The 18,248-nt window shown below is 45.8% G+C and overlaps 1 protein-coding gene across 1 annotated transcript in view; it reads right to left on the bottom strand.

The window, feature by feature from the left end:
* LOC311226139 (excitatory amino acid transporter 5-like) overlaps positions 1-17,976 on the bottom strand; it is a gene marked incomplete at both ends in the record, with an annotated part of 47,420 nt that extends 29,444 nt beyond the window's left edge. The window contains 3 exons of the mRNA XM_084311513.1: positions 11,076-11,291; positions 15,260-15,339; positions 17,725-17,976. Of these exons, the coding sequence (XP_084167639.1) occupies positions 11,076-11,291; positions 15,260-15,339; positions 17,725-17,976 (548 nt within the window). The remainder of the gene's footprint in view (positions 1-11,075; positions 11,292-15,259; positions 15,340-17,724) is intronic.
* Positions 17,977-18,248: the final 272 nt, after the last annotated feature.

Below are 18,248 nucleotides of genomic sequence, written 5' to 3'. Positions count from 1 at the left end.
AGCGAGACCTAGCAACCGGGAAGGAGCAGCATATCCTGTGGAGAGGCTAAACCAGAGACTACAAGCACTGGATGACCTAACTGAAGACGAAGAGGAAGAGGAGGAGAACCACGCCCGACGACAGCACAGTACTCTACCGGACCAGGAGGTCCGGTACAGCCCAGGCTATACTCCCGCGGAGCTGCGCTACAGACCCCCGACTCTATACCCGGGTGAGCACGACGCACGACCCGCACCGAGGAACAGCACCTGGACAAGCGGGCCATGGTACACTGCCGGTACCAGCCCATACCAAGGAGCGGGAGGAGACTCGCCTAGGAGGCCTCTCCCCCAACGCTCGCCGATGTATCCACAGTCAGCGTCATACATTGGCACGCCTATGGTACCCGACTTCACCCAAGAGAACCGGGCCCAGTATACAGAACTCTGCATGTGTCTGGAGACCATGTTGGTGGATGTATTGGATGAACGCCATAAATACGCCATCCTACTGAAGCACTTAAAGGTACCCCGCGCACATAATATAGCGCTCGCCTACGCGACTTCCACCACCCCATACACAGCAGCGCTGGTAGCATTGGACCAGAGGTATGGGCGCATATGGGATTACGTGATCCAGGAGATCCGACACATCGACCACTTACCCCCAGCAATAGACAATCGAGCACTGGACGACCTGTCCATCAGAGTGCAGTCCCTGGTAGGGATGTTGGGAGCGCAGAGAGAGAAGGGGAGGCATGAACTTTACGCCAACTCAAATGTGGAAAGGATCTTGGAGAAGCTGCCGCCCGCTCGACAGGAGCGTTTTAGGCGGCAGAGAGACCACCGAGACCTGAATGGCCCCGAACCGAACCTCCTCGATCTAGCAGACTTCCTGGCGAGAGAAGTCAGCAGCCTACGGCTAGATACATTCGGACGGAGCACCCCTGGCTCCAGAGAAGGAACCAGACGACTAAATGATGGAAGAAGATCGGTGACTGTGATGCACTAATCGGAGTCAGTACCGAGCAGCAGGAGCCACAGTACCCCCTCCAGAACGGAGAAGTGGAAGATAGTGTGCCCCTACTGTGAGAAAGAACACTGGCTAGCGCAATGTGACTCCTTCCCCAAGCTGAACGCGGAGGAAGCAAGTCAATGGATAAAGTCCAACAAGCGCTGTTTTCGCTGTGCGCGCTCACACATGGCAGCCGAATGCCGCTTAAAGAAAAGGTGCACCAAGTGCGATGGAGCCCATCTGGACATACTTCACGACAGTAACAGACGGCGCCCTTCACCCGCACCATCCAGCAGCAAAGCGAGCGTCATGTACATCGATCCCGCCAGCAGCAGTGGAGCCCGAGTACTCCTAAAAGTAGTGCGTGTGACACTAAGCTACCAGAATAAAGTCCTGGACACTTACGCCGTCCTCGATGACGGGTCAGAGAAGACCCTTCTGCTCGCCTCCGCTGCGGCCCAGCTAGGGCTGCGGGGAAGCGAAACCCAAATGACAATTCGGACAATAAGACGAGATTTGAAGACGATAAAGGGCGAGAATGTCTCATTCTCTATCGCAGCAAGCGGCCAGCCTGAGCGACGGTACCAGATTACAGACGCTTTCACCAGCCAAGAAATAGGACTGTCGCGGTACAGATACCCCGTCGCCAAGCTGATGGAGAAATATGCACATCTGCGCAAGTTACCGATCCCGCTCATAGACAATGCTATGCCGACCCTGTTGATAGGCTCCGACCATGCAGACCTCATTGTCCCGATAGACCGGGTTCATACCGGACCCCGAGGCTATCCTGCAGCAGTCGAGACCCGTTTGGGATGGACTCTCCAAGGCCCGCTCGCCAAATCTCTCAACCGAAGTACAGCCACTAGATGTCTCCACTCCCGAGTCACAGAGGGAGAAACCGCACTCCTGCAACACGTAGAGCGGCTATGGACCTTGGAACAAATGCCCTTTAAGAACGGAAAGAAAGACATTCGCTCTAAAGATGACATTTACGCCATTCACCTCCTCGAGACAGGGACCAAGAGAGTCCCGGTCAACGGCGTGTTGAGATACGCCACGCCACTCCTGCGGCGAGAAGGAATGCCTACTTTCCACGCCAAGACAGACGCCACAGAACGGTACCTGCTGAACACGGAGCGGCGCTTAGCCAAGAACCCCGCCCAAGAGAGTGTATACCGCGCTGAAATTGAGAAGCTCATCACAGCGGGACACGTCACAAAGATGGACATTAAAGAGGCTGACCAGACCACTGAATCGTGGTACGTGCCTCACCACAAGGTCCATCACAACGGTAAAGACCGCATAGTATTTAACTGCAGCTACCAGATCGGATCCCAAAATCTGAATAAAGAGTTACTGCCCGGTCCCACACTCGGCCCCTCCCTACTCGGCGTTCTACTCCGCTTCCGCCAGGAAAAGGTGGCCATCAGCGGGGACATTAAAGGAATGTTCCTGCAGGTGAGATTAGTAGAGGAGGACAAGCCCCTGTTACGGTTCCTATGGAGAGAGAAGCCAGGAGATGAGCACCCAGCCATCTACCAATGGGAAGTCCTCCCCTTCGGAACGACGTGCAGCCCCTGCTGTGCTACATTTGCACTACAGAAACATGTAGCAGAGGACCCAGCAGCGGACGAAGAGGTCCGACACAGCGTAAAGAACAGCTTCTACGTAGACAACTGTCTACAAAGCCTTTCAACCCAGGAAGAAGCCGAGGCTCTCCTGATTAAACTCCGCGCCTCATTGATCAAAGGCGGCTTTGATCTCAGGCAGTGGGCCAGCAGCGATCCGCAAGTACTGCGCAGCCTCTCCTCCGAGGACAAGGCAGCCAGCAGCGAGACCTGGATGGCTACAATCCCGGGAGAAGCCCAGGAGATGACCCTGGGATTGGTGTGGCGATTCAAAACAGATTCGCTTCACTACAGACACAAGCCCCTGACTACGGAGCAGGGAAGGCCGGCGGCGGCGCCGACCACCAGACGGAGTGTGTACACAACACTCGCCCGACAATATGACCCGCTAGGATGTATTCTACCGTACACCACCAGGGCAAAAATGATTGTACGAGCATTGTGGGACAAGGACCAGGGCTGGGACGACCCCATTCCCGCACACCTTGCATCCACCTGGAGAGAGTGGGAGATGGAGCTCCACTCACTCCCAGGCGTTAATATGCGCCGAAGCTACTTCCCACCCACGGTGAGGCCAGAGACATGTAAAATGGACTTACACGTCTTCAGTGACGCCTCAGAGGTCGCATACGAATCAGTAGCCTACTTGCGGGCCCAAGAAGAGGGGGGAGAGATCTACACAGCATTTGTCCTCGCCCGCTCGAGAATAGCCCCACGCAAGCAACAATCTATCCCACGCCTAGAGCTCTGCGCAGCCCTAGCCGGAGCGCACCTAGCCACGCTCATCCAACGTGAGCTCACCATACCGGTGTCTAGAACAATCCTGTGGTCAGATTCCACGACAGTACTCGCCTGGATCAAATCGGACTCATGCAAGTACAAAGTCTTCGTGGGAGTCAGAGTCACCGAGATTCAAGACTTAACCGAAGAGTTAACCGGAGAAACAGAGTGGCGCTACGTTGATACAAAACAGAACCCAGCTGACGTCATCACCCGGGGAATGCCCCTAGATAACCTCACCCGTCGCAATGTCTACAGTGACGGCCCAGCATTCCTAAAGCTCCCGGAAGGAGAGTGGCCCACGCCTATCCCGAGGGAAGCCAGTCAGGAGGAGGCTGAGAATAAGAAGCCTGTGTTCTGTGGATTGAGCACTGTTATCTCCGCAGACCCCAACATAGATGATTGCACTACCATAGAGAGTGCACAACAAATGACAGTCCTCACGGAGATTGAGGGAGTATTGAACTCTAAGCCCCTCGGCTACGTCTCCAGCGATGTGGCGGATATCGACCCAGTTACCCCCAACACACTCCTGATGGGGCGGCTAGATCCCGCGTTACCCCAGACAATGTACCGGCCTGAAGAAGCGAACGGCCGACGAATGTGGAGGTACAGCCAAGTATTAGCCGACAAGTTTTGGAGCAGTTTCCTACTGCACTACCTACCGTCTCTACAGACCCGCCAGAAGTGGGTAAAGGAGAGAGACAATTTGACAGAAGGAACAGTCGTCATGATTATTGATCAATCACTGCCCAGAGCTATGTGGCCGGCCGGCCGCGTAAGCAAAGTGATCACCGGTGCCGACGGCAAGGTCCGAGCAGCTGAAGTGCTTGTCCAGGGTCGCACTTACACCCGTCCCGTGGCGAGGCTCATAGAACTGCCCCGACTCCCAGACACAATCGATGATGACCATGACCCTATAACCCTATGACTTTGTGAAGTTGACTGACCCCTACAGCAAACCCTTATGTGTAAATAGACAACGCGATTAATCTGTCTCTGCTTAACTGATTAGGTCTGGGACCAATCAGGGGGTGGCTGTTGTGAAGGGCCAGATTAAACCGAATATATATATTTATTATATATATATATTTAATTGTATTTGTATATTCTCTAATATTCCTTGATATCCCTTGTATATTCCTTGTACAATATGCATTGAATATCCATTCTAGCCTACTGAACATCCCATAATAGTCTCCATTCTACTATTGGTCGAGACCTTGGTGCCAGGCTGCCATACCCCCCAGACCCAGTTCAAACGTACCGCTCAACATGTACGAACAAGTCCTAGTTCCGCGTAGGAATCTGGCTACCGCACCACTAACGGTACTATTTGTTCATAGTGCGTATATATACTGCGCTACTAAAGTAAGTAAGTAAGTAAGTATTTATAAAGCACCTTTCATACATGTCATGTAGCTCAAAGTGCTGTACACAATTATAGGCATATATAACGATAAAAGCAATAAAGTCATAGTGATCAGTTAAGATCAATGTTAAAAAAAATAATAATAATAATAATAATAATAGTAACGTAAAAATGAAAATAACGTAAAAACAGTCATTTGCTTACCAGTTTGGGAGAACAGGTCCGCACAAACATTTCCGCTCAGTGGCAACCGGAAGTGCACTAAACCAATGCACTTGTATGGTAGGTAGCAATGTTTAGGTCTTATAATGCTAGTGTAGTTACGTTTTTATCAGTGGTCATAGTTGGGTCCATAGTGCTTTACCAAGTCCCACGGATCCATCAGTGGCCGTGTATTGTGTGCGTATGTACCCGTTCGCTCATGTGGTCAGTGGCCAGAGTTGGGTCCACAGGACTTATCCAAGTCCCATGGACCCATCAGTGGCCGCGTCTTGTGGTAGAAAGAAAGAAAAAGAAAAACGTATAAAGAAAACAGTCTAAAGTTTGAAAGTTTGGGAGGTCCGCAAAAACACGCCTTCAGCTCAGAAGCTGAGGCGTGTCAAAAACTTTTGAAAAACTGGAGGCGTGTCTCTTATTGTACCCATTCCTTCATCTAAGAAGTTTGAAAGTTTGGGAGGTCCGCAAAAACACGCCTTCAGCTCAGAAGCTGAGGCGTGTCAAAAACTTTTGAAAAACTGGAGGCGTGTCTCCTATTGTACCCATTCCTTCATCTAAAAAGTTTGAAAGTTTGGGAGGTCCGCAAAAACACGCCTTCAGCTCAGAAGCTGAGGCGTGTCAAAAACGTTTGAAAAACTGGAGGCGTGTCTCCTATTGTACCCATTCCTTCATCTAAAAAGTTTGAAAGTTTGGGAGGTCCGCAAAAACACGCCTTCAGCTCAGAAGCTGAGGCGTGTCAAAAACGTTTGAAAAACTGGAGGCGTGTCTCCTATGTACCCGTTCCTTCATCTAAAAAGTTGGGTCCACAAGGCTTATCCTAGCCTCATGGATCCATCAGGTTTTTCCAAGCCATAACTATTTGTAAGCTAGACTGTATAGGTACGTTTTTAATTTTCCTTTAAAAATGTGTATAGAGCTGGCGTTTCTGATGTGTGTTGGTAGTGTGTTCCATAGTTTTGGGGCATAGTTGGCAAATGCCATACTTCCTATCCTTTTTTGGTTTCTGGGCGTGTCTAGTAAACCTGTAGTGGATGACCGTAGCGTTCTTGAGGGCAGATAACTAACTAGGGAATTTGCTATGTATTTTGGGCCTTGCTCATTAAGAGCTTTATATGTTAGGAAAAGGACCTTAAAATCAATTCTATGAGTTATTGGAAGCCAGTGCAGAGTGGCCAGGACTGGAGTGATATGTTCTCTTCTCCTTGTATGAGTTAGTAATCGAGCTGCAGAGTTTTGGATAAGCTGAAGCTTCCCAATGGTTGCTTTGGGAAGACCAGTGAACAGTGCATTACAATAGTCAAGCCGACTTGATACAAAAGCATGAATAAGTTTCTCTGCATCCTTTTTATTTACGAAAGGTCTTACTTTCGCTATGTTTCTTAGGTGGAAGAATGACGTTTTCATGGCCTTATTTATATGAGACTTAAAGGTCAGGTCTGAGTCCAAGATGACACCTAGGCTTGTAACCTCAGTCTTTACATAGGATGACAGACTCCCCAGGTTTTTACAAAGCACTTCCCTTTTCGCTTTTGGGCCGATCAATAGGATTTCGGTCTTGCTTTCGTTTAATTTTAGGAAGTTATTGTTCATCCACTTGTTTATTGCTAACAGACAATTTGTAATGGACTGTATGGCTGTAGTGTTATTTGGTTCTGCGGAGATATATAGTTGTGTATCATCAGCATAACTATGGAAGCATACATTGTGGTCTCGAATGATGTCCCCGAGGGGCAGCATATATAGTGAGAAGAGTAATGGACCAAGGCAGCTTCCTTGTGCGACTCCAAAATTGCTGTTATGTTCCTCGGATACATTGTCTCCAAGCTTAACATAGAACCTTCTCCCCTTAATGTATGTTATGAGCCAGTTTAGTACATGATCGGAAAAGCCAACCAGTCTTTCTAGACGACTGATCAAGATATTATGGTCAATCGTATCGAACGCTGCACTAAGGTCCAATAGGACAAGAATTGAGACTTTGCCAGCATCGGAGTTTAGCCTGAGGTCGCTAACTATTTTGGTAAGGGCAGTTTCAGTGCTGTGATTTGTTCTGAAACCTGATTGAAGTAGGACTTCCTTTTTAGTCCAGTTTCTTACCCTCCAATAGAGTGACAGACGTAAAGCCTCCCCGCGACGCCACGTGTGGGAGTAAGGCCAAGTTCGGCCTACCATCGGTATTGAGACATCGTGTATATTAATATTTGAATAGTCATATTTGGCACTATATCGTCGAGTTGGACGTAGTCTATTAAGCTAATAATAGTCTATTCATATGTAGTGCTTCGTGCGGTGAGAATACTATCGTAGTCAGTACCCCATCGTTTCGGGCAGAGAACTGGCTGCTTATCCAGGGTGGCCGACCCCATGTGAGGCTGCACCCGAGGAGCCCCAGAGCCGACGAGCGAGTGGACCTGCATACCGGATTATTCTACCGACGACAGCCCGCCTTCCCAGGCACGGATTATGCTTTGTATACAGTGATTATTCTATGGATAAAGACCAACACTGCCGTGTGTTGGAAACCCCCCCCCGGAGAGGACGACAGGTGAGGAGACGCTCTACACGACGAGGTCGCTTCACGTCTCTCCATCGTGGACCGAAGGAAGCCGGCCCACAGAGAGTCCAACTGCTTTCATCTGTGGATCGAGGATCGCTGAGGCACCGAGCCGCACAACCGTGGGTTCTCCCAGGATACCCTCGGCCAGACGGATACAGCCAGACTCTACCCCCCCCCCCTTCTCCAGTTGTCTTACAAGCGACCGGAATTCCCCCCTAGTGTATCCAGTTCTATAATCATTAAAGTATCATTGCTATTATTCCTTAAATATTCCAGGTTGTATATTTACCGCCTGCGCCACCAGAGATTGGACGTTCTCTATTGATATACCAACGAATACTCATTTGCCATAAAAGTGCATCCTATTTCAAATCATAAATGTAATTAAGTGATTGCTCTACATACCTTTTGCTATGTATTAATTATTATTAAACGCAGACTTTCGACTTGGTACATTTGTGTTGGATCGTTTCATCTACGTGGGAGTGTTTACCATAATTATTTATGCCTAGTACTGGGTGGCCAGAGTCTAAAGTACAAGAGGTAGTGGTAGTAAGTATCATATCTAACAATACAGTCAGGGAATTGTACCCCTCAGTTACACACATAGTATAAAAGCATGGTTGTGTCATCATTGAGGGCTGTGGTCTCCAGGACTGTTCCTCTGTGTGTTCCTGTGTCAATAAATACCATCGATTGACTTCACCTTCGTCTCCTGGCTCATCATATCAATCCAAAGAACTCAGTTTTATACTAACAAAGCAAAGGATGAGGAGTTTACACCAAGCTGCCCAGGAGAGCACTATAGTCGGGACATCGCCACGAGCTGCTCTCGTGGTCCGTGGTGAATGGTGTGTCAGAAATGTAGTCATTTTATTAGGCTATGTTTACGTTGTTCTTGTAGTTTGTTGGCTTTATGTCATGTTATATCATTATCTGTATATATTTAGTTTCTATACCCTTTGTAGAAACGAAATATTAAATATTACACCTTGTCTTTGGTTAGTTTTCTTTCAAACATTGTTTTAAATTGTAATCTTAGACCGTTTGCGACTTTTTACGCACGAGCGTCAGATTACCACCCCGGACTCCCGATATAATGTCAAGCTTTATTGGGTTTAAAGGGCCCGGTCATGTGGCCCCGCCCCCCTGCCCGGGTCTGATAGGTTCCGCTACTGGCCCTACTAGCTAAGGATTTAGTATTTCTACTCACAGCAGAGTCCATCTCTTATGTGGAAAAACATTTCTCATCAGGTCACATGGTACTACTAACCCTGGGTAAAGGTGATCTGCTGAGAGACTTTGGTCCATAACAATTTAATTCAAAACAGACATCTAATATAACTACCATCAACAGGGGTGTGCACAGATTTCTTTTTTTGGATGGGCACTTGGGGCAAAAGGGCAGGGGCTCAAGCCCCCCTTCGGCCCTATCTCTGCACGCCACTGACCATCAAGCCGGCCAGGGAATCACCCTGATCAGCATCTCAGCCTGATCTCTGGCCCTACTGTACATGCTAATACATTTGTACATTTGCTCGCCAACAGCCGGAGACAGGATCATGTCAATTGTTGTCAAATTTAAAGGTCCCGTGTCTTATAAATGGCCTTTTCCAGTGTTTAGCATTGTTTCCTAGCAATGGGGGTTTATATCAATGGGGTCTGTGTCTCTAATTCTCATTTTGACTCCTCAGTCTAGTCTCGAGTTCACGAGATCCTCCCTCACTCAACTAAGCTATTCTGATTTGACTGTTTTGTTGACGTGAGTAAGGCACTGGTTGTAGTCACCGCCCACAATCAACTATTCGCTCAACAACAGAGCGAGTGGAATTACTTCCTCAAACGGGTTGATGTGCGCGGGTTGATGTGCGACAGAGATAATCAACAATTCGCTCAACAACGGAGCAGTGGGAATAATGCGGAAGCGGTCTCCCTGTCCCTGACTCTCCCCCTCTCCCTCTCTCCCTCTCTCCCTCTCTCTCTCTCTCTCTCTCTCTCTCTCTCTCTCTCTCTCTCTCTCTCTCTCTCTCTCTCTCTCTCTCTCTCTCTCTCTCTCTCTCTCTCTCTCTCTCTCTCTCTCTCTCTCTCTCTCTCTCTCTCTCTCTCTCTCTCTCTCTCTCTCTCTCTCTCTCCCTCTCTCTCTCTCTCTCTCTCTCTCTCTCAACCTGCATTTTACACACAATCGCAGTTGAGCCGCTCACACAGCGCAGACGCACACGCACGCACGGAGCGATGTATCCTCTCTCTCTCTCGCTCGCTCGCTCATTCTCTCTCTCGCTCTCTCTGCTGCTTTAGAGTACTTACTAAATACAAAACAATGAATTTTTTTGAAAAAAACTTTACAGATGTGTTCCATAGACTCACAGGAATTGTGTAAAGTCGCCCCAAATAGTGAAAGGAATAGCAAGACATGTCCCCTTTAACATTGTCTTTTATGTTTGGGGGCTACTAACCTTTAACCTTTTTGCAAGGCTAATAATATAGGTGATACACATTTTTGACAAGCAAAACATACCAATGACTCACTACTCAGGAGATTAGACTTAACAGCACAACTAAAACCATCTTGAGCTTCATTAGATGCATTCATTAAATGGTAAATGGTGAATGGTCTGCATTTATACAGCAGCTTTTATCCAAAACGCTTCATAATTTGTTCCTCGTATTCACCCGTTCACTCACACACTCACACACCGACGGCGGAGGCGACCATGCGAGGTGCCGACCTGCTCATCGGGAGCAGTTAGGGGTTAAGTGTCTTGCTCAAGGCTGCCGGGAGGAGCGGGAATCGAACCGGGAACCTTCCGATTGCCCAGACGACTGCTCTTATACCTCCTGAGCCACTGTCACCAAATTGTTTCAAGTTTCTCAAGTTTCTCAAGTTTCTTTAATAGTTGTCATACAGAAGTACAGAATACTTTCATACAAAATGCTTCTTACTGTTACGCTCCAGAGACTGTGCTAAGACAAGATAGTATCAAATAACATCAAATAACATAGTATAGCATGTAATTTAGAAGAAGAAAATGAGGTCACAGTGTTCGGTATAGACATATGTACAATGTTCTGAGTTACCATATAATATACAATACTATGCAGTGTACTAATGTACAGTACTATATAGTGCAAAGCAGAAATGGGATGAGGTACAATTTTAGGTACAATTTACAGTAAGGTGTACGAGTTGTAGTGCAATCCTTCATCAATAAATATAAAGTGTGGGGAGTGGGTGCTACAGTGTGTTTGTTTAAAGTGGGTGTGTGCTATAAAGTGTGTGGAGTGGGTGCTACAGTGTGTTTGTTTAAAGTGAGTGTGTGCGTGTGGATGTGTGTGCTATGTGCGTTTTGAAATTGAACAGCCAAATTGGGACCTGATCAGGTGGAGAAGCGAGGGCACAACTGTTGGGTTTCTCTCCGATACCGCGACGGGTCACGAAGACACGGGTTAAACAGTAGAGTGTGATTGTCGCACCATCAACCCTCTCAACGTAAAAACGCAACAACAGCGTATCGCCTCTCCACTCACCTGACGAGGTCGAGCAAGGCATCAGCGGAGGTCATGACGGGCCCTCCTCCCAGGCGGTGGCTCTCCATGTCTGTTCCCACGCCGGGTTTGATGATGAGGACCAGGAGGATGCCCACCACCACGGCGATGAAGGTGGTCCACAGGTAGTAGGTGACCGTCAGGACCCCCATTCGACAGCAGGCCTTGGACTCCATGGACGACAGGCCGGACATCAAACTGGCAGGAGAGAGGAGAACGAGTTACATTAGAAAACGAGGACAATTGTTTCAGTGACTGTAAATGGCTTTGATGTTGAATACAAAATGTTGGTTTGATTGCTATTGTTTTATTGTGTCTGTATTTTTTTTTAACTGAATTTGACTTTTCATTAAAAACTTTGGTTGTGTGGTAGTCTAAGTCTACTGTATGTGTATTGTGTCTTGTTATGTATGTTCTGTCATCATCTGTGCTCGCCTTCTCGGCCAGATCACCCTTGAAAAAGAGACCTCTGTCTCAATGGCTTTTTCTTTTCTGGTTAAATAAAGGTTTGATGATAAATGGTGCATTTATACAGCAGCTTTTAACCAAAGCGCTTTACGATTTTGTTCCTCACATTCACCTGTTCACTCACACATTCACTCGACGTGACTGTAAACGAGGGAAACCTCAGTTGCCTTTCAAGTTTAAATAAAGGTTTGAAATTAAAAGAAAAATTCACACACAGACGGCGGGGGGGCGACCATGCAAGGTGCCAACCTGCTCATCGGGAGCAATTAGGGGTTAAGTGTCTTGCTCAAGGACACTACGACGCGCTACCCGGGAGGAGCGGGAATCGAAACCGGGATTACCAGACGACCGCTCTACCTCCTGATCCACTGTTGTCCCAGCAATGTGCGCTGAGAGTGAGGACCACAATGGAAATAAGTCTGTGACTTTTTTGTGCTATCCTTGATCATTCTAGGATGCATGACTTGTTCTAACATGTACCGTATTTTAATAATTGTCAAATAAACAAAAAATAAATACTTAATTAAATGGTTATTTAAGCCGTTATTGTAGGAATCACAAGAGCTCCTGATACGATATTGTCATAGTAATATCATGATCTGTAATGAACTTCACCCAAAAACATGCTGCTGATTTATTGTGCACATAAATCGCAAAAACTGTTTTGCACACGTTAATTTAGTCCGGCAGCTATCGAGAGTACTTGAGTTTGAATATATGTACAGTATATATAATGCTTTCACTACCACACTACAGAAGGTTAACCTTTCACTACCACACTACAGAAGGTTAACCTTTCACTACCACACTACAGAAGGTTAACCTTTCACTACCACACTACAGAAGGTTAACCCTTTCACTACCACACTACAGAAGGTTAACCTTTCACTACCACACTACAGAAGGTTAACCTTTCACCGTCTGTAGTGTGGCAGTGAAAGGGTTAAGCTTCTATACAGTATGGTAGTGAAATGGTTAACCTTCTATAGTGTGGTAGTGAAAAGGTTAATGTTCTGACTGCATTGTGATCTATTGTGTTTTTAGTAAATGTAAATACCTGAAATGATGTCACTTTGGCCAAGATGCCATGAATCGATTACTAAGGTGAAATTCAGCCTATTAAGAACCTTCATCATATTACTTACTTCATATCATTTCATTCATATTACTCAACCATTCAACATATATGGTATTTCATTGTAAAGGTGTATCACCAGTATGTCCTTTTGGGTGTCAGAGAAGAGGCAGAGGATAAACTTAGTCTAGAAACATGTTCTATGGGGCGCACCGCATACAGCACCACGGTGCCACACGGCCGACCCGGGTGCGTGTATCGCTTCCGCAACGGAATTCGGTTTCCGGGTTCCTCTGATTGGCCGCGACCGCCACGTGACCCGCCCCCCTATCCACCGCTCTGGCGCTGCCGCGCGCGGCAGAGACGAGCGGCCGCGGACTCGCTCGCTTCCTCAATTTATACGCATGGAAGTATTGACTGAATGAATGAATGAATGAATGAATGAATGAATGAATGAATGAATGAATGAATGAATGAATGAATGAATGAATGAATGAATGAATGAAAACTTTATTTAACAGATTGCAGAATGGGTACAATACAGTACGGCTCAATACACACAATTGTTAAGGGGATGCAGACCTGAAAAAGATGTTTGTCTTGTTTACATCAGGGTCCCCCATTTTCAATTCATATAGAACGACTACGCGTAACAAATCATTAAAAAAATATACCGTTAACTGGAATATGTTGTGCCTTTACACATATGTTGGATTATGTAATTGGTTTGTCATGACAAACAAATTAAAAAAATCACGATTTACCCGGTGGCTACAGCAACACACAGTGATCGCTGAGCTCTGGCTCTGACTACATGCAGTCACTGTGTGTTGTTGTAGCCACCGGGTAAATCGTGATTTTTTTAATTTGTTTGTCATGACAAACCAATTACATAATCCAACATATGTGTAAAGGCACAACATATTCCAGTTAACGGTATATTTTTTTAATGATTTGTTACGCGTAGTTGTTCTATATGAATTGAAAATGGGGGACCCTGATGTAAACAATGAGGAAGCGAGCTCTGCCGCGCGCCCGGCAGAGCGGTGGATAGGGCGGCGGGTCACGTGGGGGTCGCGGCCAATCAGAGGAACCCGGAAACCGAATTCCGTTGCGGAAGCGATACACGCGACCCGGGTTCGACTCCCGGACGCGTGAACACTTTCGGCAACCAACATGCCCTTCCGCGTTGCTTTGATTGGCCGAGCGCGCGCATGCGCATGAGCCGCGACGCGCTCCTCTGAGGCAGGAATACTAAGCTCCCCCTTAAGCTCCAGGAGAGAGGAGAGAGGCTGAAAACCCGCAGTTCTTGCCCGACTGATGGGAGCCGAATCCCGGATCCGATTTTTCTGATGAATACCCCCAAAACATGGAGGTCCCGAACGCAATTCATACAAATGGAAGTATTGATTGCGCCGTAACGAATCATTAAAAGAATATACCGTTAACTGGAATATGTTGTGCCTTTACACATATGTTGGATTATGTAATTGGTTTGTCATGACAAACCAATAAAAATTCGCGATTTACCCGGTGGCTACAACAACACACAGTGACTACATGCATCATTGTTTACAATGAACGGTGGGGCTAATCTAAAGGACTGGACACGGACGCGTTAAACTAACCTAAAGTTAGTTGTTCACCAACAGTCTACAGACACAAACAAACACAGAACCGGACTGTTATATTAAATTAATTGATTGCTGTTTAACACGTCCGTGTCCAGTCCTTTAGATTAGCCCCACCGTTCATTGTAAACAATGATGCATGTAGTCACTGTGTGTTGCTGTAGCCACCGGGTAAATCGCGAATTTCTATTGGTTTGTCATGACAAACCAATTACATAATCCAACATATGTGTAAAGGCACAACATATTCCAGTTAACGGTATATTTTTTTAATGATTGGTTACGGCGCAATCAATACTTCCATTTGTATGAATTGCGTTCGGGACCTCCATGTTTTGGGGGTATTCATCAGAAAAATATTCCTGCCTCAGAGGAGCGCGTCGCGGCTCATGCGCACGCTCGGCCAATCAAAGCAACGCGGAAGGGCATGTTGGTTGCCGAAAGTGTTCACGCCTCCCGGACCCGGTGATCTTTGCCAAATGTCTTCCTCGGTCTATCTCCCATTCCTCCTCTCTCTCTCTCTCTCTCTCTACCGGACCGCCCGGTAGCAAGAATCAATAAAAACCTACAAAAAACATAACTTGTCCGAAAGCACAAGTAACATTTAAGAAACATATTCTATGCTTATGTTTGGTTCGCCGTGTCCAGACATTATTTATATTTTTATATGACGACTAATTGCAAATATATGTAACCTAATTGCAGGCCGTGCAAATAAAAAAAACTAAAAAACTTGTAATTGTATCAATATATTTCCCCACCTCTCATCTAAATAATTTCAAAGACAATCTTTGCTGCTATCATGTCAAATGTCCTTGAAAAACATTATATATCTAGTCTTGCCATTTTTGAGTTGAATACTTAAGATGACAGCTGACATTGTGATCTCAATGTGGATAGTCCATGGTGTAGTATAGGCTACAAAATGACAGCCACAGCAATAAGCTCCTGTTTGAGGTCAAAGGTCAGGGCTGAATCATCTGATCGGTTACCTGGACGTGATGAGAGGAAGGATTAGCATCTTCAGCATTCTCATGAGGAGCTCTCCAGGAAAGGAAAAGTAGATTTTAGCCTGGGATGAGAGAAGGAAAACAAAGCGTTCAGTATGTTGGAACATTTAGCTATTAGCTAAGTTTTGCCTTGATGTCATCTAATTATCAACTTTGGGCCATGGTCCAATTATGTGATCATTTAATAAAAGAAACTCAGCTGATGACAACTAATGTTATTTACAGACACACCAACCGTTATCAGTCAGGCCAAATTCTTGCTTGGTGTAGAGAAAATATTAGGATGTTTGCTTACAAATGACAAGATGGAAAATTATTAAAATGAGTATTTGACTGATTGGGGTGATTAGAAGAAGCGTACAATTTACAGTATTTCATTAAATCAGCAGCATTAAACCATCCTGATATACTATAGGCTAGTATTTGTGTCACTGTGCCATAATGGTTGAAAGCAGTTACACACGCGCGCGCACGCACACACACACACACACACACACACACACACACACACACACACACACACACACACACACACACACACACACACACACACACACACACACACACACACACACACACACACACACACACACACACACACACACACACACACACACACACACACACACACACACACACACACACACACACATTTTGTTAATTATTATGGCCTGAGCTGCTATATTTTCTTTTTTCTTTTTTAAATCTCTTTAGCACTGGCCTGTGAGAATGCAACTTTCCCTTCCATTAATTTGCAGAGGCATACTACACTGACATATTGTGCTGTCATCAAAAAGGCCTAAATTGTACATTTAAATTTAAACAAGCATATTTCTTCCGTTTTCATAAAGGTGATATAACATGTCTAAATGAAAATGCTTTTAATTTAGCTTAACCACGGTTGCCACTTGCACAGTGACACCAGTTACATGTGACGCTCTCAGGTAGACCTAACCCTTTTAACCCACTTGCAGGCTGACAGGCACACTCTCAGACCTGCTCGAGGAAGCCGCGCAGTCTGTGTCTAGGAATGAAATAATCCCCCTGCCTGCCAGGAGGACTGAGCTTGGATTGACCTCAAACATTTGTTGACCTATCCTTTTCTTAAAAATAAATAATAATAAAATCACGTCAGTGTTTGCTGTTGCCAAAAAAAAGTGTTAGAATCTGCAAGAATAATTAATGTCAAATATCTGAACATACTATACTACAACTCTGTACACAGTAAATTTCGCAGAGTACATTTTACTCAAACTGAGTACATTTGACTCAAACTGAGTAAACTGAGTACGTACATCTGATTAGCACTACACTCTGTAGTACTAATCTGTATATTTTGTACCCAGTTTAATCACCTGTACATTGTATATTGCTGTTGCACTTTACTGCTACATTTGCACTCTGGTTGGATGCCAACATTATTTTCATTGTACTGTACTTGATGACTGCTGTATAATGACAATACATTTGAATCTAATCTAATTGAATCAAATATTTATGATCTCACATTAAGGCATCACAGCAATAGACCTTTGTTTTTGTCCCAAAATCGAATTGACGTCAAAGCAAAGTATCTGAATGTCCAAGAATCTGTTTTCCGCTGCAGGCCATAACTATTTATGATCAATCAGGGAGATTGCTACCTGGTGCAAGTTTGCCATATAATATGTGGCATATTATACCGCCACAGTTTGCACTCAGAGATTCAGATCTTACTGAGAACTCTAAACAACAAGCCTTTGGAATGAAAAGCATGAATGGCAGCAGTCATGCGTCAGTGTGGCAGACTTCAAAAGCTCCACAGTCTCACTCAGTTCCTATAACGACACTCATGTGTTTACTGTCCTTGTCCATCCTCTAAAAGAACAGCGCGCACCCGGTCCATTCTCACGGTCCATTAAGCTCGGATGTTGACATCTCCCAGTTGGATTTCAGCCAGACCTGCTAATAATATGTGTCATGTCTTCGGAGCAATAATGGATGAAAAGTGAATTAATCACTTTCCAAAAGCAAAGAGGCCTAGAAGCGTGGCTAACGCTAATGGCGCACATACATACCAGCAAGGCTGTATTTCACACACTAGACATGAAGCTTTCAGTCGACTTCTTCAGACATTAAGCACACCCCCACAGCCCAAATGGAAAAATATATATATATATATATATATATATATATATATATATATATATATATATATATATATATATATATATACAGGGTGGTAGTCGACTACCAGTCGACTGTCGGCAGATTTTGGCCAATCAAAGTAGATTATACAAATCCTTCGGGCGACAGGCCTATTTTGCATAAAGAAAAGTGAGCGAGGCGTCTATGTTCACGTTCAACAAAAAAGACAAAGGAGGCACAGAGATTGTGCATCTCAGTCAGAGCACATTCCTCACGTCTTCCCTCCAAGACAGTCTTGAAAAATAGTAGCTTTTACATACCTGGATAGAAAGCTTACTTCCTCTCAGCATAAAACCCAAGACACAGCCCGTCAACACAGCGGTGATGGAGAGAGTCAACAGTCCGTTGCGTTTGCAGAAGTTCTTGAGGGACTTTCTGAACTTCCCGCTGCATTTGTCCTGGAAGAAATGTGTGACACGATCTACCATGGTCTCCTCTCCGCCTCCGATGGCGAAGGAATTCTGGGGGGAGCGCGTCTCCCCTTCCCCACGAGGTAAAAGTAGCTCCTCCATGGGTTCCAAGTCTCTCTTTGGGCAGCATGTCAACTTCTGAGAAGGCAACGAGGAGGTAACCTGTTCTGCCGAAGGATTAAGCCATTGTGGCTTCATCAGAGCCACACGTTACCTGCTGGTAGACTTAGTGGGACTAATAGGCTTACCAGCATGCAAGTACAGAACACCTCTGTTGTTAGGCGGCCGCTCGCCATGTTGTTGGATCTGGTCATTGTTGATACAGAATATGTCCTGTTAACACTTTCCACGCCATAGGTTATATCCATCAATAT

This window comes from Notolepis coatsorum (assembly GCF_963971535.1).
Source record: "Notolepis coatsorum genome assembly, chromosome: 3".
NCBI classification, from domain to species: Eukaryota; Metazoa; Chordata; class Actinopteri; order Aulopiformes; family Paralepididae; genus Notolepis; species Notolepis coatsorum.
This window is presented reverse-complemented; position numbering and strand designations above follow the sequence as displayed.